The sequence below is a fragment of the Helianthus annuus genome, chromosome 13 (genome assembly GCF_002127325.2).
Source record: "Helianthus annuus cultivar XRQ/B chromosome 13, HanXRQr2.0-SUNRISE, whole genome shotgun sequence".
In the NCBI taxonomy this organism is placed as follows: Eukaryota; Viridiplantae; Streptophyta; class Magnoliopsida; order Asterales; family Asteraceae; genus Helianthus; species Helianthus annuus.
Genome location: NC_035445.2, coordinates 4,411,121 through 4,422,173, shown reverse-complemented (window position 1 = coordinate 4,422,173; position 11,053 = coordinate 4,411,121). Strand labels below are relative to the sequence as shown.

The window sequence follows — 11,053 nt, the reverse complement described above, 5'->3', positions numbered from 1 at the left end:
AATCTTTGGGTTGACACGTGTGTGATGCATGCTAGTTGATGTTATGTTTATGCCTTAGTATACGTTTTGCCATGTGGATCTCGTTAAATTCTTTTTTACTTATGCTAGTATACCAAACTTGTATGTTCACCAATGCATTTTTTGTGTTGACATGTTACTTTAATATATATTGCAGGAGCATGATTATGATGCATTGAAAAGAAATTTAGTAGGATGGACTAGAAACGCACTTTAGTTTAAGTTATGTTGTGTTCTTTTAATTTTTACGTTGTTGTTTTTTCCTTTCCAAACATTGTATTCGGATCCTTAGTAATGAAACGAAATTTTATCTTTAAATTATTGTCACATAGTCTTGTTATGATGTCTCTTAAAATCTCGTTTTCGTCTCGCTCTGATGTTTTCCGCCATCGATTCGGGTGTGACAGTTAGAGTTCAGGGTGAAACAAAAGAGTGAAAAGCTCCACATTGTGGATGCTCTAATAATTTGCAAGCCGAAGTCTCAAACTTTTACTTGTTCTTGAACGCTAGGACTTTTTTTATTATAATTAATTTTAAAATATTTTGATTTCCTTTATAAGTTTCAAGTATGTTGTTGTGACATGAAATTTATTGGTCTCGTCACCAAACCACAAGGACATAAATTACACTTTACTATAAATAGTATTAGAAAATATCAAAAACTTAATGTGGTGCTACAATAGATTTTGTCTTTTTTTTTTGGAGTAAACTTCCGTTTTGCTCCATGTGGTTTGGTCACTTTAACGGTTTTGCCCCAAATCTTTAAAAATAGCCATTTTCCTCCAATAGTTTGTTATGGTTTTTCCATTTTGCTCCATGCGGGGAGCAAACAGACAATTTGGATGGAGTTAGAGCCTGGGAGCAAAATGGAAAAATCATAGCAAACTATTAGAGGAAAATGGCTTTTTTAAAGGTTTTGGGCAAAACCGTTAAAGTGACCAAACCACAAAGAGCAAAACGGAAGTTTACTCTTTTTTTTTTCTTTTTTCCTTGTTAAAGTGATAGGACGTGAAAAGGGTAGGTGAGGGATATTGCGACATCAAAATGTGGAACCATTACACCACATAATATTATATTTGTGTCATATTATTATCTATATCTTAAAAAGTCATGTCACCGACACCCCAAAATTGGAACCATTACACCACATAATATTATATTTGTGTCATAGTATTATTACCCTATATACTTAAAGTACAAAGTCGATGGCCTTTGCCACCGACAAACCACCTCAAAATTATAATTTTGTCCTTTGATTTGATGTAATTTCCATTTTAGCTCCCTCATAATTTTCCATTTTGGCTCCCTTATTTTTTAACTAATTTATTTTCCTCATAAAACTTACACAATAACAAATCTATCATCTAAATTTCTAACTTTTCGCTTTTACTTCTTTGGTTTTTAATTTTTTTCTTTTTTCCCTTGGTATTTTTAGTTTATATCACGTTTACATGTTGCTATAAATTCGAAACGGGTAGTTGGTTCGTCACAACTTAATACATTTCGTTTAATTGTACCGTACCTTTATACGTTTCTTCTGTGTGCTTAAACACGTTAATGTCACCATGCCAACGCGCTTAACGAACGATAATGTGCCCTTAAATGTCACGCCACAACGCGCGAGCACCTTATTTTTATTCTTTAACTTAAAAAATCATTTCCTCACGTGCTTATTTTTATGGACATTTCGGTACATATTCATGTATCGGCATTGTACGTAAACAGTACACATTTACGTTTCGACCTAAAGATTTCCTAAAAATGAGTCGGGTCTAATATAATACGTTTTCATGCATATTTTCATGTATGTTTTTGGTTGTTATACGTTTTGATGTAAATATTTTATTTTCTCACATGTTCATTTTTATATGTACATGTCAATATAAATTCATGTTAATGAACATGGTCAAATATAATACGTTTTCGTGCTTATTTTTATGTACGTTTTTAGTTGGTTTATGATTTGACATACGAGTCACTATGTGTATTGATGCCACTAAGTCTTAATGAAAATGTAAGGGTTGTGTAGTAATTAGGTGGAACCCCACTAAATAAACCAACCCGGTTTGGATTTTGTTATTTGATTTAAATGCTTATATAAGTTACATTGATTTATATCAGATACCTCAAAACACACGTTTTTATATGGTTGACACATTACATAATGCTTACGCTAATCTATTTGATGTTTGCGATGTACCCGCGCCGCAACGCGCGTGGCCTTATTACTAGTTTATATCTTAAACATAAAAGTCACGTCACCGACACCCCCAACTTTCAGAAAAAGACAAAGCAACCCTCTATTTTTCATTTTCATAATTTTATCCTCTACATCTTTTCAAACAACCAAAATACCACTGTACTTTGAGATTGCACACTTTCACCTATTATATTTTTATATTTTTTTTATGAAATGAAAAAGAGGGCATGGTGGCCTCAAAAAGGGAAGTAAAAAAGAGACAGAAGGGTTCGAACTGGAGCCCTTTGTATTGAAAGGGGCTATACCAACCACTTTACCAAATAGCCAAATGAATAAAATTATGAAAAGAAAAGTGTATATATACAATAACAATAGCGAGTAGTTACTATTGAGTAGTTACTATTCATTAGGTTTGTTTTTTAATATATATATATAAATTTTTTTTATGAAATGAAAAAGAGGGCATGGTGGCCTCAAAAAGGGAAGTAAAAAAGAGACAGAAGGGTTCGAACTGGAGCCCTTTGTATTGAAAGGGGCTATACCAACCACTTTACCAAATAGCCAAATGAATAAAATTATGAAAAGAAAAGTGTATATATACAATAACAATAGCGAGTAGTTACTATTGAGTAGTTACTATTCATTAGGTTTGTTTTTTAATATATATATATATATATATATAATGTCATTTTCACCCCCTTTTAGTTTCTAACTTTTCATGTTCACCTCTTTTTTCATTCTTTTACTTGAAATAATGATCTCCTTATGTGCTTATTTTTATATACATATTGGTATAAATTTACGTTTCGACCTAACGTTTCGTAAATGAGTAGGGTCAAATATAACATGCGCCTTTAGTTTCTAACGTTTTAAGTTCACCCTTGTATTTTCATTCTTTTACTTAAAACAAAACGATTTCCTCACGTGTTTTGTTTATGTATGTGTGGGTGCAAATTCGCATTTCTACCTAAATTTTTCGTAAATGAGTCAAGTCAAATATAATATGTTTCATGCTTATTTAATTGTACGATTTAAGTTGATCTACGCGTTGACAAAAATAAAAAAAAAATGCTATTTCCACGCGTGCTTAATTTTATGTGCGAAACCTAAAGTTTTTGGAAATGAGTCGGGTTATATATAATATATTTTTATGTACGGTTTAAGCTCGTCTACGTTTTGAAACAATTTCCTCACGTGCTTATTTTTATATACATTGGGTTAAATATAATATATTTCCATGCTTATTTTTATATAGGATTTAAGTTGGTCCACATGTTAATGTAAATAAAAAAATGTTATTTCCACACGTGCTTATTTTTTTATAGGAAGCCTTAAGTCTTTGGAAACGATTCGGGTAAGATATAATATGTTTTCATACTTATTTTTATGTACGGTTTAAGATGGTTTACGTTTTGATATAAATTAAAAAAATGATATTTCCTCATGTGCTTATTTTTTTGTACTTGTCGGTATAAATTCACGTTTTAACATAATCTTTCCCAGGAAATGAGTTAGATTAAATATAATACATTTTCATATTGTACGTTTTCAGTTGGTCTACGTTTTGATGTAAGAATTACTAGACGTTTTGACACCGCTAAGTCTTTATGCAAATGTAAGAGTGGGGTAGTGGTTAGGTCGAACTCATTAAATGAACCAATCTGGGTTTGATTTTGTTTATTACTTTACTTTTTGAACTAACTGTAATTCTTACATAGGTCATATTGAGTTATATCGGATATGTCGAAACACATGTTTTTACATGGGTGATGCATTACATAACGTTTTGACTAATTCATTCGACGTTTGTGATATACCCGCGCAGCAACGTGCGCAAGTGTTATTGCTAGTTTTCCCTTTATCAGTTGATAAGTTTTGTCCCCTTACATGTTTACTATTCAATTTTGTTGAGTTTTGATTGGTCTATTATTCACGTATCGATTTTCTAATTGGTCCACGTCACTTTTTTTCTTTCTCTTTCTATTGTATTGAACCCACTCTTTTCACATCTCCCCACCATTGTAAATGATACCACCTCCTCCGACTACAAGGTCGGTGACCACCACCGCAAAACCTTTTTTTTTTTTTTTTTGCAAATAACTTGCCGGATAAAAAAAACAAATTGTCGGCTACTTGGTTCGTTCTTTAGCCGCAAAAACGGAAAACTAGTAGAAACCAACGTGGCGTAAAAAACGGGGGAGAAGATGGAGAATTGTAGATAATGAAGACGAATCTGAAGGAGATCCGCCATGACGATGATGGATTTGAAAAAAATATGCAAAAAGATAAGGATTTGGGGTGGTAGATCTAGTAAGGGTTTTAGTTTTTTAGACTTGAGGGTACGGGGAGGGTCATCCCCAAGGGGATGGGTCGTCACGTAGGATGCCACGTCATCGGGAGTGAGGATGGGCCTAGAGGGGATGGACCAAGGGGGTGGAGGATGGGGCCCACTCTCTTTATAAAAACAATTAAAAAAATATTAAATTTATTTGATTTTAGAGAGAGAGAGAGAGAGGAGAGAGAACGAAGAGAGAGGAAAGAGAAAGAGGCCCGGCATGGGCGTCGGCTGGAGGACGGGGAAGACGGGACGAGGCTCCGGGGGGCGGTGTGGGGGTCCGGCGCCGGGCTCGCCGGGGCAGGGCCGGCCCCCGTACCCTCCAGTCTTAGGGAGAGAAAGAAAAAAGTTTAGGTCTAGGGAGAGAAAGAAAAAAGTTTAGGTTTTTGAAGATAGAGAATCGAAGGGGAAGGCAAAAAAAGACGATGCCGGTTAGGTGGTGGTGGTGTAGTGATGCCGGTTAGGTGGTGACAGTGGCCTTTTGTGATGGTGTAGTTTAGATGGGGATGGTGTAGAAAGAGAAATACAGAATAGAGAATGTGTAGAGAAGATAAGTATGGAAATAGAGTAAACTGTCATTTTGGTTCCTGTGGTTTAGGCATTTTTGCCATTTTAGTTCAAATAACATGTTTGTTTGATTAATACATAAGCGAGTCAAAAGTTAGTAACTACATTTTAAGCGGAAGGCTTAAAAGTCTAAAATTTTGTCAATCCGAATGTAGGATGTTAACTCCATATAATGGAGAATTAAATTACGATCACGTAGGAAGAAACGTGAGTCAAATCGGATAAAAAATGAGCAAGTTATGCTCGTTTTCGTAAAAATGGGTTTGGCTGGAAAATGCAGCATCTGGCTGCAATATTTCTGTCGAAACAAAGGCCTTGCGGCACACGACGACCACAAGCTTTGTGGTCGCGACACGCGACGGGTATCAAACTCAGCCGAAGCTGCTGTATTGTTTGTTTTGCGTTGTGAACTCGTTTAGATTCGTTTTAAACATCATATGACTAAAACAATTCATGTTTTTATGAATGGTAGGTTTAATATGCGGTGCCGGAGGACGATCAAGCTCGATAAAGAACCGAACACAATCAAGATTCAAGCTTTTGCGAAATGATTTGTCGTCACATTTTTAAACGGCGAATGTTTTACAAAATGTTGAATTGTGTAAGTTCTTAAAAGCTTTTAAGAAATGCATAATTAGTAATGTATGTGTAAGCATAATTAAATAATCATAGTCGAAAACTATATGAAAATCATATAAATGGACCAAGGGTCTTACATTTAGTTTAGTTGAACTGTTAAAATCTATGTTTAAGAGCCTTTTTATGAACGCTTCAGTATCTTTTAGAACAATATAATATTTTAAATAATTCGAAAAGGTTATTTAGTTATACTATTTCACGATAATGTTTTACGATTCGATATAAATTCAGCAAGTTAAAACTCCGTAACGTACGTGTGTGGTTCAATATTTTTATGTTTATTTTTTGTTTGGTACAATAGTACTACCTCAACACACAGGTCCTAAAAACTCGTTTTTTACGTAGACAATAAAAAAAGTTGTATCATAAGCAAGTATGATTGAAGCGTGGGTTTTCATTTTCTTTATATATCCCCATATCCAAGAGTTGGCTTGCATGGTCATTAATCATTTTCATTTGTTCTGAACATCAATAAGTCTTCAAGATATTCATGTCGATGAAAATTCAAGACACATTTTACATATCCCATGGACCCCTTTCTTTGTGCATCGAAGAACAATGTATTCCTCTAGTGCAAATCAGTCTTTCTTCTGTCAACGTTTAATAAGACATAACGTTAGACTAATTCATTGGATGTTTGCGATGTACCCGCACCTTAGCACGTAAGGATCTTATTGCTAGTTAGTTACAATAATATAATGCAAACAATAAAATATTATCATTTTAATATATAATATCATTTTTTATTGAGTTAATTACACAGATGGACCATGTGGTTTATAGCTAGTTTTACCTTTGGAAACTAACTTTTTTTAGCAGGTTTAGGTTTTATGGTTTCAATTTTGTAACACCTTTGGGTACTAACGCCAAAATTATCAATATAATGACTAAAATACCCTTCCATTTTTTTTTTAATTTTATCAATGTAACACCTTTAGGTACTAACACCTAATTTTATTTAAGTTTAAATCAATTTTACAAAATCTATTTTTTTATTTTCATCTTTTTATTATATCTCTTAATTAACATAAAATCTATTTATTTTTTATTAGTAAATATTTATATATATATTTTTAAGAAATAATAAATAATTTAGCACGATAGAAGTTGCTCAAAATCTTAAATAATTAAAAATTCAATAGGTATAATAATAGTTGGTAATGTGCAAATAAATTATTATTAAGATATTAGGTTAAAACTCCGTGTATTACATGTGTTTAATGTCTAAAACTTAGTTTTAATTTTTGTAATTTTAAATATATGGGATTAAATAATATAAAACCACTAACAATAATAATAAAAGACTGTATCTCGTTGGTACTAAAGTGTTTTCTAAGCACATAGATACACAAATAAAATAGAGACGTTATTGTTTAATCACACCGTCTCAAAATGTGTCAAGTAATTGATCGTAATAAACAAATCAGATTAGATTATACATTTTTACAATTTTACTACAAAATATATTAAATTATTTGTAGTTATTTTTAAATAGTTTTTCTCGATTATGCAACATATCTTGATATATTAATTTAACTAATTTTCAGATATTATATTCGTGTGTTTTCAAGATTGCTATGGATTTTAATAGATACTTATTATATCATTTGTTTCATTATTTAATTTAAATTTTAAAGAGTTTTTATATATTCATAATATTAGTCAGATATTTATCTAGTATTATTTAGTAATATTATTAATAAATAAAAAATGGATCGGACGTTTTCTGAATTTTTTAATTTATATTTATAAATAAAAAATAAATAGATTTTATGTTAATTAAGAGATATAAAAAAAATATGAAAATATAAAAAATAGATTTTGTAAAATTGATTTAAACTTAAATAAAATTAGGTGTTAGTACCCAAAGGTGTTATATTGATAAAATTAAAAAGAATGGAAGTGTATTTTAGTCATTATATTGATAATTTTGGTGTTAGTACCTAAATGTGTTACAAAATTAAAACCAATAAACCTAAACATGTTTAAAAAAATACGCAAAGGTGAAACTAGCTATAAGGCACATGATCCATCTGTGTAATTAACTATTTTTTATTTTACCAAAAACCACACAATCTTGATATCAATTAAAAGAGGAGGTGGTGTGGCAAGCGGAATGGACCCAAATTGCCGTAGTTTGGTAGGAGTTGCAGAGATTGTCGAAGAAGATGATCGGAGCTTGGTGGGAGTTGCAAAGGTTGCCGGAGTGTGGTCGTAGGTGAAAGAGTTGGGCTGAGAACATGACGGTTTTAACGGAACTCAATTACTCTTGAGGATTCAAATAGAAACTTCCATTAACGGCCTTCAAATGTTGAATAACCCACTGTGAAGTTTTGCCAGCTTGTTGCTATGTCACATGGAGTCCTATTTTAAATTCATCTACATGGCCCTTATGAAAAATAATGTAAACTTCCATTAACGGCACTCTCATCGTCTTCAAATGTTGAATAACCCACTCTGAAGTTGTTCATGAGCCGAGCCGAACCAAGGTAAGCTCGGGCTCGGCACGATTATAAACCGAGCTGGCTCGGCTCGGCTCGGATTTGAAACCGAGCTGAAAATCTAAGCTCGAGCTCGGCTTGGTTTGGTTTGGCTCGATTTTAAAAAGAAAATTATAATATATAGCTTTCAAAATTCAGTAGCCTAAAATATTACTCAATACTTCGAAAAAAACGTATTCAAAATAAGTTTATCCTAATACATTACAAGCCAAAATCTTGTTCAACAACGAAAAATAAGTTTTAAATTTCAATGAAATACAATATTAGTTCATTAGCAAGGTAATTAAGATTCAAATATGCCATGGATATCAAATTACAAGTCTAAATACATATAAATAATAACAAGGTTTTTGTAATATATTATAATGTATATAAAAATAAATATATTATAAAGAAAATAATCCGAACTAAGCTGAGCTACCAAACGAGTCAAACCGAGCCAATTCGGCTCGTTACGAGCCGAGTCGAGCTGGCTCACTTTCTAACTGAGCCGAGCCGGCTTGGCTCACTTTTAAACCGAGCCAATTCGGCTCGTTACGAGCCGAGTCGAGCTGGCTCACTAAGTGAGCCGAGCCGGCTTGGCTCACTTTTAAACCGAGCCATATCAAGCGAGCTTTTTCCAAGCTAAATCCGAACGAGTTTCAAACGAGCTCCAAGCTACGAGCTTTTTGGACAGCCCTACTGTGTGAAGTTTTGTTAGCCTTTTTTTTAATATTTATTTTGCCCATATGTGAGTCCTTTTTTTAATTCATCTGCATGACCCTTGTGAAAAATAACGTGTGTGATCGTCTTCAAATGTTGAATAACCCACTTGAAAAATTGTAGACAGTATGATCGTCTTCAAACTCGTTTTTTACGTAGACACACTAAAAAAAGTATGATCGTCTTCAAACTCGTTTTTTTACGTAACACTAAAAAAGAGTTGTAGCATAAGCACGTACGATTGAAGCGTGGGTTTTCATTTTCTTTATATATCCCCATATCCAACAGTTGGCTTGCATGATCATTAATCATTTTCATTAGTTCTGATCATCGATAATTCTTCAAGATATTCATGTCGATGAAAATTCAAGACACATTTTACATATCCCATGGACCCCCTTCTTTGTGCCTCGAAGAACAATGTATTCCTCTAGTGCATTTCCTCCAATCCTTCCAACAAAAGGTGCACCCTATTCGCCCATCTTCCATCCTTCTTATCTCCGGCCACTTTGAGACTTCGTATCCGACGGTCAACGCGGTCTCCAACGGCCCATCCGATACCATATATGATTTTGAAGGTTTTCCCGAATGTCTGAATGAGCTCAAGTATCCGGCACCAGGAGCTCCAGAACTTGCTAAGAGAGTCAAGGAGCTTCTCATGGCTTCCGGGTTCGAGAGGGTTGACGAGGATGAGAATCGGGGGCTTGACCATGGTGCGTGGTCCCCACTAAGGCTTATGTATCCAGAGGCGGATATTCCAGTTTGTCAGTTGTCCATCCAGACGGACAAAGACGCCACTTACCATTATAACATGGGTAAGGCGTTAGCACCCCTTAAAAATGAAGGGGTGCTTATTGTAGGTTCGGGTGGGACCACCCATAACCTGGAAGAGGTGCGATTTGACACCACTTTGGTGCAACCTTGGGCTCAAGAGTTTGATACATGGCTCAAAGAGGCACTAGTTGATGGAAGGTATGAAGATGTAAACAAGTACAAGGAGAAGGCTCCACATGCGACCATGGTGCACCCAACGCCTGATCATTTCTACCCGTTGCATGTCGCGATGGGTGCGGCAGATGCGAATTCCAAAGGCCAGCTTATCCACCATAGCTGGGGTTGGTCTTCTCTTTCCTATGCTACGTATAAATTCATGGTCCCGTTGAACTAGCATTTTGAATGACAATTCGTATTCCTATTTTACACGGGTTATAATAAAATATTCTCTTTGTATGTCTGAACCGATGATTGTTAATAAATTACCAAGTGAGTTAGCCTGTTAGCCTCACATTGGCAACTTTCTATTTTAACACGTGATGTGATTGTTCAAAACTTTAATAAAATATGGCCTTTATAGCCTTGATTGGTTGAACATCTACATGGAAATCAGTCACTTACGTTTATTTGTCACTTGAAAAGAAAAGAAGAAAATAAGGCTACACGGTATACAGGGATGAAGACGGGGGACGGAGCTCGACGGGGGTGGGTGGGATGGGTGACGGAACGTCGAAGAAAGGGGGCCCACCTGGAGGATCGTCCTGAACGTCGAAGAATGGACGTTGAAGACGGGGACAGGGAGGAGGACGCAGGGGGCGGCATGGTGTTGGCTCCGGCGACGGACCGGGACGGAGGGGGACGACCCCCATAACGGTTAATAGTAGTAGGAAAACAAATAAAATCTAACAACTAACCACGTCTTGCTCAATGATCGCGAAGACTTAGAAAGGTCTAGGTGGAGTGACATATCTTAACATGACTTGAACACGACACGAAAAAAAAACAGGTTTTTGATTGGCAAACACGACTCGTTTATCAAGCGGGTCTACCCGAACATACCATGTCTCATTAATGTGCTAACCTGTACACAACCACCATTCTAATTACATGACGGTGTATTCATACAAGTCAACTAACATCATCTAAAAATAATAGCAATCTTGATTTTTTTTCTTATTTTATTAGACTTAAAGATTTTTGATTCCTTAAAGTACTATTTAAAAGATTTGACGTAACTATTTAAAATAATTAAATTAAATGATTATATCTAAGCAATTATGATTGAAGTGTGGGTCCGGTTGGTGAAACAAACCTCAA

At 34.6% G+C, this 11,053-nt stretch overlaps 1 protein-coding gene across 1 annotated transcript; it reads left to right on the top strand.

Moving 5' to 3' along the window:
* Positions 1-9,293: 9,293 nt before the first annotated feature.
* On the top strand, positions 9,294-10,240 carry LOC110883926 (extradiol ring-cleavage dioxygenase). Its single transcript, XM_022131588.2, has one exon. The coding sequence runs from the start codon at positions 9,315-9,317 to the stop codon at positions 10,128-10,130; it is 816 nt and encodes a 271-aa protein (XP_021987280.1). The 5' UTR covers positions 9,294-9,314; the 3' UTR covers positions 10,131-10,240.
* The last annotated feature ends 813 nt before the right edge of the window (positions 10,241-11,053 follow it).